This window comes from Brachyistius frenatus, unplaced genomic scaffold (assembly GCF_029030835.1).
Source record: "Brachyistius frenatus isolate BFR_SWC_R1_liver_20210118 unplaced genomic scaffold, ASM2903083v1 Contig_14, whole genome shotgun sequence".
Taxonomy (NCBI): Eukaryota; Metazoa; Chordata; class Actinopteri; family Embiotocidae; genus Brachyistius; species Brachyistius frenatus.
The window spans coordinates 5213463-5238343 of NW_027210613.1; the positions used below are offsets into that span (position 1 = coordinate 5213463).

The 24881-nt window shown below is 39.4% G+C and overlaps 2 protein-coding genes across 3 annotated transcripts; both read left to right on the forward strand.

The window, feature by feature from the left end:
• Positions 1 to 1170: 1170 nt before the first annotated feature.
• LOC138617900 (syndecan-2-like) lies at positions 1171 to 11052 on the forward strand. The gene is made up of 5 exons (XM_069693253.1): positions 1171 to 1537; positions 6413 to 6545; positions 7512 to 7720; positions 8173 to 8476; positions 8718 to 11052. The coding sequence occupies exons 1-5, from the start codon at positions 1478 to 1480 to the stop codon at positions 8879 to 8881; spliced, it is 870 nt and encodes a 289-aa protein (XP_069549354.1). The 5' UTR covers positions 1171 to 1477; the 3' UTR covers positions 8882 to 11052.
• A 1703-nt stretch (positions 11053 to 12755) lies between these two features.
• Positions 12756 to 24377, forward strand: LOC138617895 (carboxypeptidase Q-like). 2 transcript variants are annotated; one of them, XM_069693243.1, is made up of 11 exons: positions 12756 to 12865; positions 13418 to 13580; positions 14406 to 14621; positions 14758 to 14874; positions 14967 to 15174; positions 15578 to 15785; positions 19269 to 19380; positions 20225 to 20316; positions 21751 to 21846; positions 22294 to 22399; positions 23434 to 24377. In XM_069693243.1, the coding sequence occupies exons 2-11, from the start codon at positions 13418 to 13420 to the stop codon at positions 23592 to 23594; spliced, it is 1479 nt and encodes a 492-aa protein (XP_069549344.1). In that variant the 5' UTR covers positions 12756 to 12865; the 3' UTR covers positions 23595 to 24377. The 2 variants fall into 2 exon arrangements, with proteins under 2 accessions (XP_069549344.1, XP_069549345.1); XM_069693244.1 differs by having other exon boundaries at positions 13418 to 13535.
• The last annotated feature ends 504 nt before the right edge of the window (positions 24378 to 24881 follow it).

A 24881-nucleotide genomic window follows, 5' to 3' on the forward strand; every position in this document is an offset into this window, starting at 1 on the left:
TGGGCGTGCCCAGAAAACCTCCAGTGGGAGGCGCCCAGGAGGCATCCTGATCAGATGCCCGAACCACCTCAGCTGACTCCTTTCGACGCGAAGGAGTAGCGCCTCAACTCCAAGTTCGGCTCAGCTCCCTCTTCACCAAAACGGTCCGGTTCACCGCCTGTTGTACTGCTGCAGCCGCACCGATCCTCCCCTCACTGTGAACAAAACCCCGAGATACTTAAACTCCTTCGCTTGAGGCAGGCACTCCGTCCCCACCCGGAGGGAGCAATCCACCAGTTTCAGGCGGAGCACCATGGCCTCAGATTTGGAGGTGCAAACCGCCCCAGTGAATGCTGGAGGTCACTGTCCAAAGAGGCCAACAGGGCCACATCATCTGCAAACAGCAAGAGAGGCGATCCCGAGACCCCAGAACCTGACGTTCTCCTCCCACCGGCTGCGCCAAGATGTCCCGTGACAAAGGACAGCCCAGTCGGAGGCCAATACCCACCGGGAACGTGTCTGACTTATTGCCGAGAATACGAACACGAAACATACCAGCAGTTGTGTGTTTGAAGTGTTGAGTTTATGCTTGGCTGTCCTGACTGCCATTTTTCTGCCATTTCTGCCATTTTTCACTAGAGGGAGTCAAAGCTGCACAACATCTCTCCCTTAACTGAGGTGGAGAGCGAATATTGCAAAAGTGTTTATTGAATTTTATACAAAAATCAATAAATGTGTTTTGGGAACCTATATTATCTTTTATTTTTACAGAAGTTAAAGCTGTAACTTTTAGGTGTCTCCCCCCCCCCCCCCCCCTCTAGGACATTTAGGGTGGTCCTCAACTTCCAAGTGCTATATGAAGGTTAAGACTTGGTTATAGGGTAAGAGTGAAATTAGGACAGAGTGCCTAACGAGTGACCCCCACAAAAATATAAAGCAAGGGTTGTGTATGTGTGGGTGTATATTTCGAATTTTATGTGGACAAAACCATTATTGTAAGGACATTTTTGCATTTTGAGGACAGGTGGTCATCTGGTCCTCAAAAATGTAAAGGTCAATGTGATGGTTAAGACTTGGTTTGAGGTTAGAATTAGGTTTAGGTTAGGATTGGGGTTAGGCACTTTGATGTGATGGTTAAAATTAGGCCAGGTATGCGATGTCTCGATGTGTGTCCTCATAAGGATAAACAAACATGAGTCAGTGTTCAGGAACGCCCCCAGCCACCTACCTTCTTCTTCAATGGACGTCACGCCGTGTTGACGTCACCGCGGAGCCACGCTGCGATGCCAGTCCAAACAACTTTTCAGTCCAACAATTCCTCATTCACGACGAGTCCGGGGAGGCGTTCAAGAAAGTAGAGATTTAACAAACTAACTAAATACAAGCGGAAACGTGACAAGAATTTAGCTGAACGGCTTTACTTTAAATATCCCATTTAACTTTTCTCTTCGTTATTTACATTTTCCCTTGAAAACGTCGTTGGTTTTTGTGAGATAAAATGAGGAGCCCGTGGTTGCTGTTCCTCGTCGGGCTGGCGACTGGGTTTATCAGTGAAAAAGTAAGTAGCTTTTAATTTACGGGTTCGTTTTTAATTTGAACTAGTTGATGTTAATGGAAAACCTTAATGTGATTTTTTTAATTATTATTGGCAGCTTTCACTAATTTAATCTGGAGAAATGGCACTAATGAGCCGTTGAAATACGTTTGAAAAAAAAGAAAAAAAAAAAGGGGCAAACGTCCGTAACGTTTATTTCGTTCAGTTGACTTTTTCCTTCCAGTCTCTCCATAAAATATTGGTTTGTTTTCTTTTCACAGTGTGTTATGTTGTCATAGCCAGTTCAGAATGTTTATTTTATCGAAATATTTTCCCATTATTGGACCACCTGGATGTTAGAAGTTTGCGCTGAAAGTGATCGACATTTTTATATCAGCTTGCCCAAATGGTATCTTCCTGGAATCAACAGCATACGATAAAATAAAAATAAATCCCATTAATCCAGGATTTTCTGATAGTCAGCAACAGACTCTGTATTCAAGCCAAGTTCAGGCGTCCAGTTTGGTGTCAAGTTCACACGGGGCCAAAGTTTGTTCAGCCTCAAACTCGCAAAGCGTTGAGATTTAAACCCAAATCTGGACAAGAGCTGGACTGAATTTCACACCCACACGTGGCTGCAAATGTCAAAAGAAATTCAGTGTCAGAAATTCATAAATATTTAACCAGGATAAAAAAAAAATTAAAAAAAAAAATTACTTGACAAGTCTGTATTGGCTAATAATTAGAAAACTCTCCCTTTCTTTTCTCATCTCTATGTGTGTGGGTCTGCTGTAAAGCAGGAAAACACATGGGAATGACATGGGAGCTCTGTTCATTGTCATGTGTGAAAAGAATATCCGAGTTGCATGATTTATTGACTGTAAAAGTCCCAAATGAGAGCCAGGGAATTTCACCACCTCTCCAGAAATGCATATTGTTTTAAGATTTATGGACTGTATATTGTGAAAGTGGGAGAGCTGAAACCTGAGACTATCGTAGTGGATATTTGTAGCAGCAGCTGAAAAGAAAGCACACACTGGCCGCCCTGGACTGAAAGAGCTGTCGACATTTAAATAGTAAATAATGTTTGCCATTTCTTCCTTGCCAAAGAGTATGAATATGATACCTTATAATCAGGTGTGATCACACACACACACACACAAAAAAACCGACCTTTATCCTGCTTAATTTATTTATAAAGTGGGTCGTACTGTGATCCACACGTGCTTTGTTTCCTCTTTACTTTGTGCCACTAATACACATACTCCAGTCCCAAATTGCTGGGCGTGATGGGTTGCGTTGTATATCCAGTTTCTTTTTCTGAGGTGGCTGTAGAGTTACTGGTTAGTCAGTCGGTGATATTACTCACATCTGAGAGATGAATGTTTGAAGCAGGCTTTCAGGCCACGACAGTCTTGTGAGACGGGAGTTGTGTCATTTTGTGGATGGATGACTCACACTGAGTCCCACCGGGCTAGTTCAGGCAAGCGTGTTAACAGCGTGGGATACATGCACTTTTCCATGCAACCGCAGAAGGGAAGAGGAAGAGGGTGACACCTCATCGCGGTGTTATTAATGATTATTTTCTGAAGTACATTACCAATAAAGTAAAACGAGATGATTTAATGATAATCAAAGAATGTAAAAAGAAACGTAGGTTGACGTTCTTTTCGGTGGCGATTTGCCTGAAGTTTATCAGTTTATCAGTAGTAGTCACAACATTGTTCTGTGAATGGAGGGAGGACTGTAACCATCTGATTGGCCTCCAGGTTATTTCTACGATAGTTGTTGTGACTTGGTTTTATTGTCTGACTTTCAGTCTCCGCATGCCCTTCGAGGGATCTTCACAATATGAACAACTGGAACTAAAAAAGAGCTGTAAAACTAGAACGAGGCATCCTGCAGTTGGAAATACCAGCGAGCAGATTCCACGAAATATTGTTGGATCTCTTTCGGTTCTTTTACCACCACAAAATATTATCTTTTGCTGTGTGATGTGGACTAGGACCCGTAGTTTGGAGTCAGAAGTTTCATATTACTCCTATATGACATCCTATATCAATATCGCGTGTTGGACAACCGTAGATATTGTGTGACTATCTGTTTTTTAGAATCACATGTTGGAGTTTGGAGAAAGACAACTCTGTCTTGTCCAGACCTCTGGAGCTGAAACAAAAATGTAAAAAATCTGTTAACTCCCAAATTGGCTTCTATTTCTTTCAGTATATAATCATTTTGCCTTCAGGGACCACAGCTGCTGTTAAACAACAAAATTAACATTCGACGTTGAGGAGTCAAACATTTTTACGAGTCAAAACCTTAGTCAAACATTCACTCCCTTCAACACCGTGTTGTGTGCTGCTGCTGCTGCTGCACCTATCTCGATGATGATGATGATGATGATGATGATGATGACAGGTCTGGTGTGGCTTTTTGGTTGTTACACAATCTCACTCCTGACTAGACTGTCCTCTCGTTGATTTCCACCTCATTGGGGAAATATTTAACTTTTTAGCCTAGCAGAAACTAAATATATGGATTGGTTCATCCACAATACACTTTCCCAACATCATCAGTACTTCATGTCTGTAGAGTTGTACAGCTGTGATCCAGCTGTTTCCAGTAAACTGTCTTCACAATGACAAAGTCGCGGGACACCATATTGTTATATGGTCTTTGTGTGTGTGTGTGTGTGTGTGTGTGTGTGTGTGTGTGTGTGTGTGTGTGTGTGTGTGTGTGTGTGTGTGTGTGTGTGTGTGTACGTGTGTACATGTGTACGTATGTACGTACGTATGTTTTCCAGATGTGTGAAACCTGTGAGTCATGCCTTCCCGTAAACCATAATGCAAAACTTGTCTCCTTCAACGAGGACGAGAGAACATTGTCTTTTGTGTTTGGTTTTATTTAATATACGGTCAGTACATTAAACAATAAGTCAAAATATGCTCTCATATCATGATGTTATCCTCTGCACAAATTTCAGTTTGGAGTTCTGATTCTCCGCAAGAACTTAAGTTTTAGTTTTAATCATATGCAGAGTGTGGCGCCGTGTTTTAAATACCAGTGACACAAAATATGTCCTCATTATGCTGATAATGATTTCAATCTTATTTCCTGGGACATGAGCTGCTCTCTTTCAGAGCTGGAGAATACACACCCAAGACTAGATGTCCAACCTGGACATGTGTGTTTGATAGTAAATTGAAGCTACATCTAAATTGAACTCAATTTGGTCATCTGCACAAATTCTACATGTAAAGACACCGTAGAAGTCATTAGTTGTGCATCGACGTGTGTATGGAGGAAGCACTTACCGCCTTCTGTATGGGTGTCTGTGTTTTGTTTTGACAAGCACACCATCTGCTTTTGTAATCCCTGGATTAAGACAGCAAGAATGTAAGAGCCTCCTCTGCTATTTTAATCAGACTTGGCATTATGGGATTCTGTGTTTAAAAAAAAAAAAAAAAAGTGAAGTTAATGATTTTCTGTTTGGCCTCTTTCACCACAATCTGAAGACAGCAACTTTCTGCGTCTCATAATGTTTTGTTTTATGTCGGTTGATAGGTCTCTTTTAGCTCAATCTACGTTCGCGGACCCCATGATGGAAATTGAGCTAAAAACTTTGTTCGGACTCTTTTCTACCTTATTAAGCGCTAAAATAAGCTCAACATGTAGCTTGCTAATATGTTGCAGAATGAAACGGTATCAGGGGTTTGGTATCGAATTACAAAATAAATACACACATTTCATATCCTTATCACTTCTCATGTCTGATTTATTCTACACTCATGGCTTTTGTCTGTTTTTTTGTTTTTGTTTTTTTTTACATTTAAACATTTGCGTATTTTACCAAAAGAAAAATGGTATTGACAGGAGAAGACTTTCTCTGAGAGTTAATCTCCCCCCCCCCCCCCCCCCCCCCGAGTGTGAAATCAGTAAATCAGAATGGAGCACTTCATCACACATCTTCTCCTTTGTCTTCAGCGCCTGTTTTACAAAAAGCATACAGAAGTGTCCCTGTGTCTCTCCTTCTCTTCCTTTCTCCAGCCTACCTCCTTTCTCCCTCTCTCAGCACCTGTGTTAGTGGAAGCATAGTATACATACCAGACATACTTCAAGTCTCAATGGGCCATATTCATCCATGTCTGTGTGTGTCTTAACACCAACATATGTTCTAGCCTCTTTCTTTCCCTCCTTTTGAATTTCAGAATCATTATCATCTTTACTTCTTTGATTCATGTGGTTTCTAGTTTGCCTGAGAGCCATTTGTTCCATTACCTTGTGTCTGCCAAGGATTTAGATTTTTTTTTTAAAAACAACGCGTTTGATTTTCATCACACTCCTTTGTTGCGTGTTTGGGTTGCATGAGTTTTTCCTGGGCTGCAATCTGAAGTATAAAACAGTCTTTTTTGTGTGTGTGTGTGTGTGTGTGTGTCCACTTGTCTGTTGTGTGTGTGTGTGTGTGTGTGTGTGTGTGTGTGTGTGTGTGTCCACTTGTCTGTTGTGTGTGTGTTGTCTTTGAAGCTGCTCTATCTCTTCCCACTTCCTCTCAAACACATTAAAGTGTCTGCTGACTGGTTCTGTGAAGTGTCACATATTACTGCCACGACACATGAAAAGAACAATGAACCAGCTTCCATCTGCTTTACATAAGATAGTATATAGATGCAATGCACACTGTGGCTTCATTCGCAGACGGCGGTGCACACTCTGGCATATTTGGCCGGCATACATCATTGGTTGCGAGAGAGGTATTGTCTTACTCCAGAACTGTAGAGACGCTGGCATGTTTTCAATTAGTGGGAGGAATTCAGCAAGTGTGAATCTGTGTTGTATCGTTAGCATTTCTCTTCTACTTGAATAAAAATGTCTATTTTTTTTCTTTTTCTTCTCTTGCAGCTCTTCGTCTTCTCTCAGTCATCTTTTTCCACAGCAGATGACCTGTACATAGAGGGCCGAACATCAGGTGATATCCCTATTGATGATGAGGATGGTGAAGAGGATGGGTCTGGCTCTGGATCTGGAGTCTACCGTAAGGACACTACGGTCTCTTCAACTGTCTTTTTTTGTTGTTTTGTGATTGATTTGCTTGGTTACTTTAATAATGGGTATCACTGAAATTATGATGTAGTATTATTTGTTTCGAGAGTAGTTGACGATTTTCCAAATAACACGTTACAATACTGTGTTAAGAGAAATGTTACTTTAACCTGAAACTTGATTATTACTATCGTGAGCAAAATCATATTTCTTCACAATTAAATTCCCTCACAGGCAATTCTATTTTACAATTATTCCTCGTCTTGTTCTTCAATTGGAAACTTTTACAGTGAAAAAAGTAGTTACAAATATTAGACAATAATAGCTCCACTCCTTTACACATGTAGACACGTGAGTAATACGTCTTGTAGACACAAGGGCTTGCATATTCAGGCACAGAAGCACTACAATGTGCCAGATGTTTGTCCTGAGGTGATGTGGAGTTAACCAGGGGAGATTTTATTGGAAAACTCACAGATGTCAAACGATCCCTGGTTTTACTATGAATGACTCACCTGTGTGCCGACAGTGAACGATGTGCTGGAACATTCAGTGTGATCTCAACATGAAACTAAAATGTGGTTAGATAAATTCCAGTAAGTTATAAAACTCACACAATGGATTGTATAAGACTGGTTAATGAACACCCTATCAGAATATTGTGTCACATAAAAAAACACGTATCCTCAAAATGTTTGATTTTATATACCGAGGAAAATGATCCTCATCTGTCATATAATCCAACTGATTTATAAAATATTTTTTCGTCTTAATAAGTGGGTGAAAAATTGCACAAAATAAGGCCCTACCAGTATTAAGTCCATGCAGTGTGTCGATGGGTGATAGGTACAGATCAATCGATGCAAGCGTAGTTTTGCAGTTATGGTGCTTTGCTGAAAATACAATTTCTCTGAAGTGTTTGTGAGTTTCAAGGTGCTGATTACTTCCTCTATTTTAGCTTTCAGTGACATCTCGGCTACAGAGGAGCTCAACCTCTCAACGCCCGCATTCTCCAAAGAACTGCTGCCGCTTCAGCCACGGCCAACAGCAGACTCTCCTCACAACCCATCAACCACAGCAGCAGACAGCCAGGATCCAGCAACCACAGTGAAGCACAGTGAGACAACACCATTCATTTTCCCTGATGGGAACAGCAGGGATACGGAGGTGAAATATTACTTTTCCTTTCTGTTCATATTTGTATCTAACATTTAGAAAGTCTTGATGACTAGGGACCCAAGACAAACTCCCTTTTAAAATGCTCCGATAAATATTTTAAATTATATACTTTCACACACTTCCCATAATGTTTTAGGAAATTATTGTTATTAATCTCATGATTTCCAGACTTCTATCCATCTTCTGCACGATTTAAAGCCCCTGCGACTACACATTCAATCTATATATTTCAATTTATGATAGGGGAAGTTGATGGAATATTATTTCTTACCTTTGTAACAACAAAACCACAGGAACTAAGAGCTTTAACAATGTGGTTCCCACTTCATGGCATGAATAGTGGTATCGAGAAAGTAATTAAAACCACATAATGCCAAAAAAACAATTTCAGTCTTTCTTTGTTACCCAGTGCCTCATGCGTTCTATCTCTGTTCATCCAGGTGGCCGGTATTGACCCGACAGTTGACTGGTTCACACAGAGTACTAGTCCCAGCTCCACCAACATGCCTCCCAATGGAACTACTGCGGGCGAATTCAGCATGGACATCACTGTAACTGAATACACCGACGAGGACAACAGTGTGGACAGGTGGAATGTTGCACCAACCAAAGAGGACGTTCTGATCAAACGGGTGGAAAATGAAATTCTGGCCAAAGGTGGTCGCGGCAGCAGATTACACGAGTTGCACTCTCCTGAGGAATGGACCTCTGAGAACTTGTGGGAGAGGACGGAGGTGCTGGCAGGTAAGGATAGATTTCTATTAAATTTTACATTATTAGGATTTATATTGTTGAATACAGTCAACATTTAGGTTTCATAAGAGGTTTTTATTGCTAAAATTGTGTCTTACAAAGTGTGATATTTTTTTTAATGATAATTTAGCACTTTTGACTAACTATGATGTTCCATTTGCAGCAAGTGTGAGACACTGTCAAGAAAGCCTGATCTTTAAAGTAATTTTGTATTTCTTTATATCTTCTCCAGCTGTGATAGCATGTGGAGTGGTTGGATTCCTCTGTGCCGTTTTCCTCCTCCTCCTCCTCGCCTACCGTATGAAGAAGAAGGACGAAGGTAGCTACAACCTCGGGGAGACCAAACTTTCCACAACATCCTATCACAAAGCACCTACCAAGGAGTTTTACGCCTGAACGGACCACTGGGGACAATCGAAAGTGAAATCAGTCACCTGCCAGTCAGAACTGAAAATGGATCTATTAACAGCTGAAGATGATTCCTCTTGATGAAGTCAGACACATCTTCTCTTCTTCAGTGCTCCATACATGTTTTTGTCTCCTCATCATTCCCACCTTCATCCTTTGCCATCCTTTTATCTTCTCGTCTACATAATGTTCTGTGTTTATGAAGGTGTCATAAGAAAACAACACAAGAAAACAAAGTGTAATTCATTCCTGTCTGTACATGCTAAAAAAAAAGGAGTTTCAACGTAAATTCACATCCTGAACTTTAAGAAAGGAATCTTTCTTTTTTTTGGCATCACAATGGATCACAGCCGTTCTGTGTCAGAAAGTTGTCAACCTGAAACAATTGATCACACCGTGCCTTTAGATCCACTTTACCTCTTGAAGCTGGATCCCACTGGGCTGGACTTGGTTCTGTATTATAGACAAATTGTCCTCTTTAAAGGATCTATTGCTGAACCAGCCTGCCTCAGTTTAACAGCATGAGGAAGATGATTAAGAAAGCTTTAAGGCATTTCAAATGCTTCCAAATGAAATGGTACCACATATAGGATTAGTATTAAAAAGGGCATTCTTAAGTTAAACCCCTTTCTCTTTTATTTGAGGTCAGATTTACTCTGCTTGTTACTGTGTTACATTTCATTTTCTGTATGCTTTCTTTGATGAAATGAATATTTTTTTTGTTATGAGAATGAATATGTATTTTCATATGCTGTCCAGTATTGGTGTGAGACTTTGTTACTCTGCAGGTACAAATGTTTGTTGTTTTCTCGCAGACACTTACCAAACTGACCAAATATAAATGTGCTTCATTTGTCCTTTTGGAAAATTATTTTTAGCAGCTTTTTCAAGGTGTTTTTATGTTTAGAGATTTTATGTAAGCCATTTTTTGAAGAGATTTCTGTATTTTCTTTGTATTCACACAGTGATAGTCTTGGTAAAAGCCCTTCAGGCCTTCATCTTTCAAACATTTGTAATATTTTCAGGACTATTTTATTTGGTGACTTAGTGCTGCAAGCATGTGGGACAGGTAGAGCCAAAGCTGATGACTATAATTCAGAAACCGTAGAAGTGACCAACGTTTTGTGACGACAGCCAAAGCGCATTCCTTTCTGACTGTCCGCTGTGCACAGCCATAATAGTGGGTTGGAAGTTAAAGGGACATTTAGTGTATCGCACATTTTATAGAGTTAGAGCTCATTCACACAGCAGGGTTAAAAGTGGCATCAATTATAGATGCTGTTTGACTCGATACTGAAATAAGACAATTCTTTTAAATTAGAAACTCTGTGGGCAAACTTGTCAGGTTGTAAATATACCTAATTTTCAGACTTTACTTCAAACAGCCAAAGCATGGGGTCTTTTAGAGCTGGAATAATGATACAAGAGGCAGTTAACAGCAATGACAACAGGGTGTTATTCCCTTTGCATAGCGCATAAGTATCCACCCTGTTAAATATATAGTATATCTTAGTAAAAATATTGGGAATTAGACTCGTGTGGATTTTAACCAGCTACCTACTGCTTTTCATGTGTCAAGGAAAACTGCTTTTTTTTTTTTTTTTCTTTCCCAACCGCTTGCTATTGAAGCAACATTGCTATGTTTTTGAGAAGGTCAGATTAACGTTAAAAAATTTTAAGCTGACATTGGTCATTAACATGATTGAGATCAGTGGTTCACAAAAAAGAGAGGTGGGGCTGAGTGGTTAAACTATGAGTAGACCCGCCCCTTTTAAATGATTTAATATCGGAACATTTTATTTCTGACTTGGAATTAGTGCCACATAAGAAATGTTAAAATTTATATGCATTTCTTTAAAGGATTGAAATGACTTTTTATTTGTTGTTCGTTTTGAGTTAAAGGTCAAACCCCTTTCTGTTTCCAAATGTTTAGCCGTTTTTGTCCCTGTTAACTGTTTGATAGACAGTGTAACACAACTCAAGGTTACTTGATAGTGTTTGCTGTAACGGAAATTACTATTTTAAAGCAATTCTAGATTCCCTGAATGCAAATGCATACTACCTATTCACTGTGACCTCCTGTTGATAGCATTGTATTTGTTGAGCACTTGAATCCTCAGTGCCTCATATTACATTCATAAATTTTCTGTGCTATTACAGTATTAGTGTCATGCTTTGACCTTTAAAATGCTAGTTCTGGGCTGGACATCACTGTGCCAGTGTGGTCTAGGAGAAACTTCTGTTTGACATGAACCAGACCCATAGAGGGTTAAGACAACGGGTTAGCACTTGCTGGCAATCCAGCAGGTAATGAAACACAACAACATTTATTTTTTAGGATCTTTACATTTACAGTCTGTTGACGATACTATAATTTATATGTATTAATTTATACTAATTTAGACATTAATCTAGGTTAATATGTCAGTGATAATTGGGATTGTACAGTATTTACCTGGTCAAAGCATCTTTGTGCCTACTGCTCAATTTTATATATATAATTTTATATATATATATATATGTAATTATATATATATATATATGTTTTAGTCTATTTGACAAGCTTCACTTCAATTCATTCTCAATTTCATTGTCAATTATCTTTTTAAAATGCTCATTTTCATGCATTTAATACTTGATTAAAATAGAACAATGGGTTCCTTATCGATATATTGCTGCTTTACTTTAGAATATTTCGAAAGAATTTCGAAGTTGAATATGAATTGACCGAAGCCTTGATTATGATAAACTACTACACAATAGTGAGAAACCAACCAAGCATCAACTCACCAATATGAAGGCGGCCAATCGAGAACTATGTTGCTGAATTGGTGTATCTCATGAGGTTCACTACTGAATAAAAGAAGTGGCTTTAATGCAATGCTGAAACTGTCTATTTTTTTGCTGTGGGGGCTGGTCTTAATCTAAGACCTGTATTTGATCAACAGCATGTGTGTCAATGTTCAAACAACTTCCTGTCCCTCTTAGTTTCTGTCCTTTTATTGACCTTCATCTCTGCTTTCTATCTTTCTCCAACACATACACAAAATCTTTGTACTCCTTGTTCAACGAGGCAAGAATTTTATGCATTACGAGTATTTAGGAACCTCTGTGTTGTCATAAACCTTTTGTGTTTTGAGGTTTGTTACGCATTCACTCTGAAAAAGGCAAAATCTGATTTTTGTACAAGCCTTCTCCACAGGAAGTCACGGTGTCAGTATGTGAAAGAAATTGACATTGTCAATGTCCCTACATTAAAAGTTCAGGTGCAGCTAAAAGCACTCAGCTGTAGCTTTTGTTCCACTTGTTTGCACAGTAGTGCAGAAAAACATTTCCTTCCAACCTCAAGAAACATCCTTTCACAAATGTAGGCCCAAGAAAAAAAGTTTTCAAACCACTGTGTTGAACCAAGTCAGCAGTATTTGAACTGAACCAAATGGTCCGATGTTTTCCAAGACCTGACGATGCAGAGAAAAAAAAACACAAATCATAGGGGAGACAGTGAAAAACAGGATGGTAGAAGACAGATATACTGAAAGTCATGTGTAGAAATCTTATTTTGTTAGTGGCCTGTAGCCTATGATCCATGTATTGTACTATAGTAATCTGAATTGACTAGCCTACTTCTCTTGGGGTAATTTGAACAGATTCATAGTTTTATCTTGTGAAACTCTTTTTTTATTATTACTAGATCTCTTTGAACTGTATTTACATTTGTTGCATATTTTTTTTTATTTTTATTTTAAACACTTATTGAGTGGAAAGTGTTTTGGTTCAAACTATATTTTACAGCTTTTGTTGCGCAGATGCCGCTTTTATTGTGAAATCCGTCAAGCCGGAAGTTTACTTTCGTGAGGCGCGCTGAAATCACGAGCACGGAAACCGATACACCGGTTTTTATGTCGTGTATGTAGTTACCCTCCGCAGCTGAACAAAGTCTACGAAAACGAAGACACTAACTTGGGCTGAAAGGTTTGTGTTTGTGTGATGTTAAGCAGGTTTCAAAGCATGTTTTATGTTCATTGTTGCTCCCAGAACATCCAACTTCCGTAACGTGTCTCTCCATCCTAAACTCGTCGGTGTTAGAATCACTTTTTACGATATAATGTTAAGACTTTTTGTATAAGATAAAACTCTAGACATTCAATTCGTCCTATTTGACACGGTAATGTTGGTTGTGTGACTCAAATACTTGGCAGCGAGCACAACGTTACTCTTCTGCCGGTGGCACTCGCATTTTAGCACAAGTACGTAAGTTATCAATAATATCACACGTTTCATAATGTGGGAGCCATCTCTGTAGAGTTTAGGTTGAGCACAGGTTTTATTTTATTTTAAATTGTTGGCAGTATACTTGATTATGCCCCACTGTATAGAGGTTCAATAATTATTAAGTAATACTGCAGTATCCATTGTTTTTAAAAATGACTTTCCAGCAACGTGGGATCATTTATGAATTTCCTTGTTATATTTCCAGCTTCCAAACGATTTTCTGTAATGACATTGATATTTCTCTGGTCACAGATGGCTTTGGAGGGGAGACTGACCTTCATCCTCTCCGTGTTTCTCTTGCTGTCTTCTCTGTGTGACTGTCATCCAACATCTGCTGCCAGGGCCGCATCCAATGATATAGCGCGGAAAGGTAACCTAAACTCTCTAACTATCAGACGTGGAGTGGGCAATAAAGGTTTGTATGGAAATCAAAGTTTAGTCTTTATTTTCTTAAAGGTCTTGCGCGCACACACACACACACACACACACACACACACACACACACACACACACACACACACACACACACACACACACACACACACACACACACACGCACACAGGCAGACAGGTAAATTGAATTACTACTGCCAATTACACTTTGATTCCAGTTTGAAGGTGGGTGGAAACATGCTGGGAATTGTATACTCTTTGAACTAACGACAGCTTGTACACTTAAAATGTTTAGAGTGGGTCTAATCGGGCAACACTCAGTGAAAACATGCGTAGGTGTGAATGAACTTTAAAAATGGGAAAAACAGTGACTCTAAAAGCCGTTGTTAAGTTTTATTGATACGTTCCTAATCAGGGATTCTCATTTCTGTCTTCTGGTATATGGTATATTAGAAAATATCCACATATCAGTTAATTTATCACATATTGATGCAAAATGTAGACTCTGTCATTATGCCCAGTTCAATTATCACTGACTGACTACAAAGTGTAAGGTAGTCACTGTATGTTTTTCTTGCTTCCTTCACCTATTCTGCGTAATGTTTTTGGTCGGGTGTTTGTACAAGTATTTGATGTTCTACCTTTCAAGAAGGTTTGCTTTTTACCATAATGCTGTATCTTTATGGGTATAAAGTAAATATACATAGCATAGTGGTGTGATTGTATAAATACCTACTGAGTAAAACATTCTCTTATCTACTCAAGTGACACTGTATTTGCTCCCTGTGACTTTCTGGCTGAAAAGATTCTTGACAATATTTTTTTATATGCTTCTGTGTGGACCCAGCTTCAGACATAGCAGCAGAGGTAGCAGGTTATGCCGATGTGGCCAAACAGATCATTGACCTGGCCGTGTTCGGTGCAGCCCAAAAGCGCTCTTACAGACGGCTGGCTGACTTTACCGACACCATAGGGAACCGTGTCAGTGGCTCACACAACCTGGAGATGGCTATTAAATACATGTACAATGCCATGACACAGGACGGGTTGGATGTACATCTGGGTGAGTGTTTGAAATTTGCAGTGAGGACACATTGCAGACATACAGTACATTCAGCAAATTACAGGAACTCTTTCACCGGAGTCTCTGGTGAATGTAACATGAGTTTTGTTGTTCCCTGTTGTGGCTTCTGCTCCAGAGCCAGTCAAAATCCCACACTGGGTAAGAGGGAAGGAGAGTGCAGAGATGATTGCACCCAGGGCCAAAAGTATGGCTATGCTGGGACTGGGCAGCAGTGTTGGAACACCTCCTGAAGGTAAAGACCATACTTTATCAAACCATCATAATCCTTTTCATCTGTCATCCACCTTCCTTTTTCTGCTCACTGTCTCACTCTTATCTCTTCAGGTATCGAGGCAGAGGTGTTGGTGGTTCAGTCTTTTGACGAGCTGAAACAGAGAGCCATCGAGGCTGCTGGGAGGATTGTGGTTTTTAACCAACCATTTGTCAGCTATGGAGAGACTGTGGCTTACCGTGCTTATGGCGCCTCTGAGGCTGCCAAAGTAGGAGCTGTGGCCTCACTCATTCGATCCATCACTCCGTTTTCGGTTAACAGGTATCTATCTGTTTATCTAGCTGTCTCTGTGATGCAAATCATGATGTTTGATGCTGGCCAAAGGAGTCTCAGGAGACCGACTTGATGATCAACAGCAATATTTTTTGACAGACTCAATCACGGAGAGACAGAGTGTCAGGTGTACAGGTGCTAATCCATCTATGAGCTCATCCCCTCCCAGATCCAGTTTATATTGTCCCCTAGAATATTCTACATTTCCAGAGAAGGAGAGGCACCCACCTCATCCTTGAAATATGGAACCTTAGATCACCAGACTGTCTCCCTCTATAACCGTAACAGACCATGTCTTATGGCAACACAGAGTTCAGGAGGACCTAGTGACCTCATGAGTGACCTGATTTATGATGCTTTCATGTCTGTGTCTTTGTCACTACCTGTGTAGTCCCCACACAGGTTGGCAGGACTACCAAGTTGGAGTGAAGCGCATCCCTACAGCCTGTATCACTGTGGAGGATGCTGAGCTGATGTGGCGTATGGCGCAGAGGGGTCAGAAGATTGTGGTCAGACTCACTATGGGGGCCAAGACTCTGCCATACGCTGACTCCTTCAACACAGTGGCTGAGATCAAAGGCTGGCAGCACCCTGAGCAGGTAGCACTCCCTCACCCATTACATATACCTGCATGTCTGAATTGTTAATCTCTGTATATCATCGGACAACAGTTTCTCTTTTCGGTCCAGTTTCCACATTCATCTTTTTATTCCAAAAATGTTTTTTGTTTTTTTAAATTTATTTATTTTAGATTGGCCTCCTGTTTTCACAGATTCCCAAACTCTGGCCACACAAATTATTTATGTTGCAGAACTGATTGTAATTTTTTTCTTTTATAAATTAAATCAATTTTTAATTTTAGAAATTATATACCACATGAATTTAACAAATCTTGCTACTACTCTTAGTTTTTTTTTAAATGATCCAATACTGCAATTTATGACCATTCAGCACGTGTGAAATACAACTTTGATTCAATGGGAATGGAGTATATTGCTTTTCAGGGACAATGACCACCAACTAAAATGAAATAATTTCTGACCGTGTGAAAGTTGTGGTGCAGCCTAGACCAGTTGTTATTTAGTCATAGGGGAAATACACCCAGACAGACAGCTGATACAGTTTAGCGTAATACATTTTTCGGTATTAAATTCTCAAGCAAAGAGTAAAATGGCAAAATATACCCTGCTGTAAGTCTGCAGCTTATCAGTGCACCGAACAAACACATTACCTCACCCAGCTTGCAGCTATGCAGTGCAGTGTCACACACACACAGGTCCTTTGTATAAATGTGTATAAGGACCCAGACACGCCTAGCAGGTAGAACCCGATAAACAGATAAAATCTCCAGATGAGGAGGCAGTGCTAAGATTCAGTGGGCAAGTGGCATGCTGAGCTCTGAGGCACATGAAGCTTCATGTGGGTACACAGGACAAAAGGGGGCAGATGTAAAACAGACCAGCATGTCCTAAATAACTGAGCAGAGTACCGAAATTTTGGTTGCAATCATTTGCGAAAATGAGGGATAAAATCTGTGGAAAACCAAACTGCAACTTGGTAAGAAAACAGAGGAGGAGATTCTCATTAGATTTGACCTATTTGAATCAACATTTTCCATTTCTATTTAGAACAAACTGAAATTTCAATAGTGTCATGTGTGAATCATGGTGTCATGTGTGGGAATTTCCTGGAACATGCAACATGCATTTCAGACAGACTTCACACCACATAATATTTGTCAAGATATGTTTTGTTAGCGGACGAAGGAAGATGATGTTTGCACAAGGAATTTCCCTGGACTGTGACTAAACCTTTACTCCCTCACAAACATGATCCCTCTGCATTCAACAATTGCAAAACATTACAACGTAAGAGTATCGTCCAAGATGGCCAAACACAAGCTTCCTGACTTTGATTGCCAACAGAGAGCTCAAACCAGGAATGCTTGGTATTACAATGTCATAATGTACAAATTCGTTAGATAGATTAGATCAAGATTAGATTAAGATTAGATTTTATTAATCCCACAGTGGGGACATTTACTCATCACAGCAGCATAGAGAAAGACAAAAAAGTGGATATAATATATACAAATTTACAAATACTTATGAGATAAGTAGGTCAGTGGTTCCCCATGATTACTATTCAAGTGAATTCTGTTCTTCTTTGCAAATCTTCAGGTCTTTGGTCAGCTAACTCCAAAAATATATGAATCAGAATGAATCAGAGGGCTATCGCTCATGTCAGCTGTTGCTATTCTGATCTATGGACTCCAGCTTGGTTGTTCATCATAAATGAGGGAAATGAAACACATGGCATAGTTGACATCATGTCTGGCACTGTGACTTTGCACTCCAGCTGGCAGTAGCAGCAATTGTGGTCGCAGTATGTGTATATGTGCACATTCACAGAAAGATGTTATTTTGAGTTGAAGTGAGTCATTTCCACAGTTTAGCTTGTCAGAGCCAGTCAGAATCATCTGCGGGTGCTGAGTTGCTACAATTTCTTTTCCAACTATTAAACTTCCACAACTCCCATCTATCTTTGAAACTTTTGAAGTTTTTAAAACTCAAATGTGCTAATGTGTAGGCTTATGATTATACTAAAACAAATAAGACAGTGATGAGTATCCATCCATTATCTATACCCGCTTTTATCCTGAACAGGGTCACGGGGGGGCTGGAGCCTATCCCAGCTCACATTGGGCAACGGCAGGGTTCACCCTGGACAGGTCGCCAGTCCATCACAGGGCCAACATTTATAGACAAACGGAAACAAAGACCATTCACACTCTCATTCACACCTAAGGGCAATTTGAAGAACCACCAATTAACCTGAGGTGCATGTTTTTGGATGGTGGGAGGAAGCCGGAGTACCTGGAGAGAACCCACACAGGCACATGGAGAACATGCAAACTCCACACAGAAAGGCCCAGACCCGGATTCAAACCCAGAACCTTTTTGCTGTGAGGCGACAATGCTAACCACTGCACCATTGTGCATATGCATGATTGTGATGAGTATTGTTTATAAATGTTAGTGTGTTTTTGTTGAAAAAACTGATTTGTTATATTACTCTCTGAACCAAATGGCTCTGAACCACATCTAAACATCTTTTTTTTTAAATACTTTGTTGGCAACAACATCTTAAGCTGTTTCTGCAGTTAGCACGTTGTACAATCTAGCTATAAACAGACCGTTAACAATACATGTTAACAATTAACATATCAGCATATCAATATATAAAGTCAACAGGGACAGGAGTATTGTTGTGAGGGTAACTAATGTAGTAATTACACTATAACAGTGAAAGAACCTATATTTCAGTTTAGAAAATGAAATATAAATGTCTTGATGTTATCATCAGGTCAGTGCGTATATTTGCAAATATCAAAGGTGAAGAAGACTGGACTGTAAAATCTCTGATGCACATCATAACCTGTGCTAAACCTTTACATGGACAACTTAGATGTTTGGGGAAACGGCATAGACATGAAACTACCCCAGAGATTCATGGAGTGTGTCAAAAGTGTCTCAAAAGTGTGTGAACTGCACAAATTGTTAATACGGGTGGCACCAATGTTCTAAGCAGATCAAATTTTGTTTCCTATATATTCACTATCCCAGTCTAGCATATTAGCATGCAAACATTTGGCACTTAACGTTAAAGTCCAGAGAAGGCTGATGGGAATGTTTGGCTAGTGGGTCGTTGTCCAGTCGGATCAATCAGGTCACAAAATGTTTTGTAACCGAGAACATAGGCCAGCTCCTGACCTATGTTCTCAGTTACAAAACCGAAAAGGGGAGGGATTCCTGGAAGCAGGGGTGACCTGAATTGTGTGCTTTCATCTTTGTTTTTATGATTTTATGAGTCTGTCTTTCCTTGCTGATAAAAACGTATTTTCGTTACAAAGTGATTGTTTGCTTTAAGAATATAGACAGGATGTGAGTCAAATAGTGTTATCTATTCTAATTCCTTTACACTCGGCAGATCAGACAAAGTTGATAAGTTGCCCTGAATGCATCTAGAAAAAAAGCCCCACCACACTCATTCAGTTTCTCTTTATGTGTACAATCTTCTAGGTTGTCTTACTGAGCGGTCATTTGGACAGTTGGGATGTGGGCCAGGGCGCCATGGATGATGGCGGTGGAGCCATGATTTCCTGGGAGGCCTTGTCGCTCCTCAAAGACCTTGGTAATATACAGACAGACACAGTGCTGCGTAAATTACTGATGGACAGAGAGGTGTTCCTTATATTTTGTCATCCTAAATCATTTAAATAAGAAGAGCAAAATATTAGGAACCCCTGTCAGTATAACCCGTACAGTTCAACAGCACCACAAATTACAGCTTCCAAAATGACCATTAAAATAAATCAACACCTAATCAAATCGAATAACAACTGAGCATCACCTTATAAAGGCAGGATTTAGCGCCTAACTGTTGTAATATACGTCTTGCCTTACCAGTCAGTGGTTTTAATGTTATAGCTGCTGGGTGTATTACACCATAGTAAAAGTACAGTTATTACAGCTTGTTAAACATGACATAAAACTTCTTCCTAATGTATCAAAGCAAAACAGAATAAAGCTCCATGATCAAGAAGAAAAACAACATCTTCTATACTGGTGCTCTAACAGCTTGTTCGTGAATATTTTGAATTGGGAGCAGAGTATCTACTTGCAAACTTAGGGACAAATTACAAGATGATTCCTCAGACTGTAAACAGTAATTTTCTACAACTGTTTGTGGAGGAACTAGAACACATATAACTAGCAAAGTAATCGGATATGAAATACTGCACTCTTGTGGACAATAGACTATAATGGGCCTATAAAATAAACCTATAAAAGGAATAGGCTCATCAAACCAAGAGTACAAAGTCCACTGACAGAGTTAACAGTATAGTTTAGTTTGTATTACAGGTTCTGAAGCAAAAAAACCCGTCATTAGTTATATTTGGAGCTGTTGTCTTTCTCTTTTTATATATATTTATAAGTGCACTGCTGAGTTAATTTGTGTCGCCATCTGTTTGTAGGTTTACGTCCAAGAAGAACTTTGCGAACAGTGCTGTGGACAGCTGAAGAGCAGGGTGGAGTTGGAGCACAGCAGTACTTTAATCTACACAAGGTAGCGTTTTCTGTTACTGTGGCGGCTAATAAAAAACACACTGTTACGGCCATAAAGGAAACATCATTCCTGCCAATAAGAAGCAGGAAGGGTCGGACCACTGTGAGAGTAGAGGAGAGTGCAGGAGTGTAGAGATGTGCTTCCAGCAAACTGGAGAGGCCTTGGCTAGCTCCCAGATTTTTCTCTGTGCAGAGGATCTAAACAACAATCCGCAGCCTTACAGTTTCCTTTTTTAGAGCTCTGGCTGCCTGCCAGGCCCTGACCCATAATAAAGTACATTCCCTAAGCCAGAGGTACAAGGTTAGTGCATTTCTTGAACAAAAACTAAAGATTTTAACCAATGTACCTCAACTCCCCAATGCGCTGGTCTAGTACCGGTAATTACTTTTGATGTACAATTAGAATTTGCTCTAGCAGCTCCTATTGGCTGGTTGAGTGTTTGTTCTCTCTCTTTTATTGAGAACACGAAAAGTACAAAAGAAATAAGGCATATTTTCATGTCTTATTCATCATTCATTATCTGCCTCCAAGTTAAACACAAACAAAACCAAACACGAAAATAACGTGAAGTAATAAAACAAAAATCTATTTAACTTATTTAAAATCAAAATACAGAAATAGTGATAGCCAAAAAAGGTTATCTTAAACTAACATAAAGATACAGTTTTGATTTTTTTAAGTAGGGTTGTATGAGGTACTCAGTGTATCCATAGTCAGTGTATTATCTGCACTAGATGGGGGTCGGCACAACCCCAGTTTACAGAAGAAAGTAGGTGTAGATGGGTTCAGCAATAAAACCAATGTTAAACACTAAAAAAGGTCCACCTGAAAAAAAATTATATCATTACAAGTGTATGCTTTATTTATAATATTTTTCACCCCTTCCACTTCTTTCAAACAGCCCTTTCTGATGGGGAAGTGCACCCTTATATCACTCTCTTTAAATCCACCAGAGTCCTTAGACAAAATGAGAGTTGCTGGTCAAAACCTACCTCAGTTGGTTAGTTTGTTTGTGTTATTGTGGCATACGTCAGCCTGCATCTGAACTTACACCAAAGTTACAAAATAACACATACTAACTAACCAGTCAAGGTAGTTGTACACTATTGATTCCATTATATAGCATGCCAATTACTTTTATAAATGTCTCTTTTCAAATACAAAGTAATACAGTTTTCATTATGAAAGGACGTTCAATAGAAATGCTGTGTTTGAAAGTAGCTGTGGTTAAAATGAACAACTTCAGCTCCTGAGGCCTCATATGAACATTATAAAAGTTTAATTATTTCCATGGACAAAGGCTTGTGTCATTTGTATTATACAGACACACTTTAGATTTTTTTTTTTTTTTTATATGTCTATGCTCTCTCTTGGTCTTTTATCTTTTCTATCTACTCTGTCCCCTTCCTCTCCCTACTTATTCTCCCTGCACAGGTGAACATGTCTAACTTTGACCTTGTCATGGAGTCTGACTTGGGGACATTCACCCCAGTGGCTCTGCAGTTTACTGGCAGTGACGCAGCACGGAAGGTGGGGTTAAAACCACAACTATTTACACAATTATTAGTCTTTTCACAGCCTTGAATGTCTGAATTCTGCTGACCACAGATTCTGCACGGTGGCATGAAAAAACTACATGTCCAGTTCATATTTCCTTTAAGGTTCAGACTGTTTGCTTTTTAGATTAAGAAATGTTTAACTTGTTCCGATGTTGAACCTCTTTTACATCACAGGAAGAAGTAGTCTGTGTCGCAGGAAGCCCAACATTACATAAAGATTAACCATGCTTAACCACAGAACTACTGTGTCACTGTAACATCTTATAGAATGTTTACTTTGTTTACTTTACAGTCTGGTGTTTCGATTAAAATTGTCCTGTAGGTTTAATATAAACTGATGTATCTCGGAATTACATTACTGTTCAATAAATAGTACTGAACCATGTTTGACAGCACTTTGCTGTGTCTGTATAAACAGGTAATGGGGGAAGTGGTCAAACTTTTGGCTCCCATTAATACAACTAAATTGGAGACCCATGGAGAAGGGACAGACATCTCACCATGGATGCAGGCAGGAGTACCAGGTCAGTTGAATCAATAGGCTGTCTGCAACTCGCAGCAAATGGTTAGAATAAGTTATTAGTCATATTTATTACAACTTCGTAAAGCTGTGTTAAAAATTGTCCATTTTGACGCCATAAACGCCATAAATTGGTGCTTTGCTCAAAGGGCATTTGAAGGCAGAAGAGTTTCTTCATTGATTTGTCTTCACTGGTATTTAGGGATGTTTTTAAATAGTCTGGTATTAACGACCCAAATTCTCTTAGTGAAGGTGATGGTTCAAACACCATAATCTTTGCTGGGCACTTGTACCTGGGTTGCTTTAATGCACATACAAAGAAATGTAATCCTGACAGTCACGTCTAGTTTACAGTAGTAATATAAATATGTATGAATATGAACACAGTAGTCAGTGAAAGTATAAATGTAATGTCATACATGACTCATGATATTAGGACTGCAAACCTGTACTTCGGAGGGAAGTTTTCATGGACTGCTGTGTGCCGACTAATCTTGCCTCTGTGGGATCACAGCAACAGCAACATCCATCATCAACCATTTAAATCAAGAAAGAAATTTCCCCTCGGGGATTAATAAAGTGTATAAAAAAAAAAAATAAAATAAATAAATAAAAATGATATACCTCCAAGCACACACTCACACAAATGAGTTTTTAATCTGAAATAATAATGTTGTTTCTGCCAGATTGTTTTCTGCCAGAGCCAAAAGCAAAGCACACTCAATAGTGTTTAATGTGTTTATCAAAACAAGACTCATTTCCTCCTTTACTCTCCATTAGTCTCTGAGATGAGTGGCTTTAGTTATTTTCAAATTCTCTGACTAGAATAGGCCAACAGTTTGAATGATTGTTCCACAGAAATGTCTTGAAGGATGAAACCAGATGAAGCGATAATGTTTCATTTTAGGTGTGAAATTTAACAGCATTAGTCCAGTATGTTGTGCAAACAGTTGACTCCTCAACATGGTACGTTTTGTGTTAATAGTTTGTATTTGATCATTAATGTTAATGTGTATCTTTTCTCTCCATCTCATCCAGGTGCCAGCCTCCACGTGGCAGACAGTCGTTACTTTTGGTTCCACCACAGTGAAGGGGACACCATGACCGTTCAGGACCCTCGAGACATGGACCTCTGCTCAGCATTGTGGGCTGTGGTCGCCTATGTCGTGGCAGACCTGCAGGACATGCTGCCCAGGTAGCATGTAAACAACAGCGAGATTAGCTGAGCACCTGGTTAAATCCAATTTTTATAGAAGTACTGTACTTAAGATTGAATAGAGTTCTGTTTACAGTTTTGGTAAGTCATTTGACTTTAAACCAAACATGGATTCATGGGAGAGTGAGGACCTTGATTGATTTTAATCTTAGATCTGTTATGATCATTTTTAATCTGAAGCAAACTCGGTCCAAATCCAGGACCCAAGAGACGGCATGAAATGGTTTATTGAAAGCCCATAGCAATATGATAGATGCTTTTATGATTAAGATTTTAATGATCTGTAGCAGAGAACACTCATTATACTTAGAATGATGGAGAAATGCCTATTTTTAAATAAAACACAATTACGGGTTATTGTCTTAGACAAGCAAGAATATCAGGACTGTGGACTTTGTCATGTAGTGTATTTGTAGTAATATAATGTGCTGCAGAAAAGATGGAAAAAAAAAGACGTTTTTTTAATGTCTGTATACATTTTAAACTATAGTAGAGAGTAGTAGAAAGTCTGGAAAAATCCTCTGTAAGTGAGTTTCTGTATCAGTAATGTTGACCTACAGTCAACCAAAGCAAACAAGCAACAATGAGCTAAAAAGAAAGTGTGTTGAAAAATTGTAGCGCTGTCTACAATCCCAATGTTTTATCTAGAACTAAACTTTTAAGTTTTATTTTTATATTTAAGGTTTCGTTTCTTTGTAATGTTCTGTAAGATCTGACAAACTGAAATCTGCACATCATTAAAGTATTAATCCGTGTTTAACAGTTACTCACATCTGCTCTTCTCCCGCAATACTTTTATTTTGCTGATCACGTAGTTTCTGCCAGGAAAGAGGAAGATGAGACGAGATGGCCGCATAAGAGGCAAACTTATTTAGTTCATACGAAGAAGAAGAGGAATGACAAATGGGGAAGCAGTGGTGGCAGGATGGTGTGAAGATGTCATGCAGAGGAGGAAGTAAACGAGAATTAATCACTTTGTGGGCGCTGTGCGCACCATCACGGCAGCTACAACAAACAGACACACACAGCTGGGATCTCTTACACCAGGAACTGATAAGTCAGCACTCCCGGTGGGTGATGTCAAGGTTAGTCAGCCAACCAGTGCAGATAAAGTCATCGTGTGTGTAGAAACACAGAAATTCGTGTTGGTTTTTGTCCAGTGAGCTCCTCTCGTGTCGGAAACACTGATTCACACTCAGACTGTTTTGTTAGTGCAGAAACACAGTCTGGGTCAGTGGATGTTTAACACACTCTGAATCACACGTATGTG

Excerpts from the sequence above, each read along its gene's own strand:
- LOC138617895 (XM_069693243.1), top strand. The coding sequence starts at position 13,418 with ATGGCTTTGGAGGGGAGACTGACCTTCATCCTCTCCGTGTTTCTCTTG. Across the intron at positions 14,622-14,757 it reads CGGGTTGGATGTACATCTGG|AGCCAGTCAAAATCCCACAC; the intron begins GTGAGTGTTTGA and ends CTTCTGCTCCAG. Across the intron at positions 19,381-20,224 it reads GTCGCTCCTCAAAGACCTTG|GTTTACGTCCAAGAAGAACT; the intron begins GTAATATACAGA and ends ATCTGTTTGTAG.
- LOC138617900 (XM_069693253.1), top strand. The coding sequence starts at position 1,478 with ATGAGGAGCCCGTGGTTGCTGTTCCTCGTCGGGCTGGCGACTGGGTTT. Across the intron at positions 1,538-6,412 it reads CTGGGTTTATCAGTGAAAAA|CTCTTCGTCTTCTCTCAGTC; the intron begins GTAAGTAGCTTT and ends CTTCTCTTGCAG. Across the intron at positions 8,477-8,717 it reads GAGGACGGAGGTGCTGGCAG|CTGTGATAGCATGTGGAGTG; the intron begins GTAAGGATAGAT and ends TATCTTCTCCAG.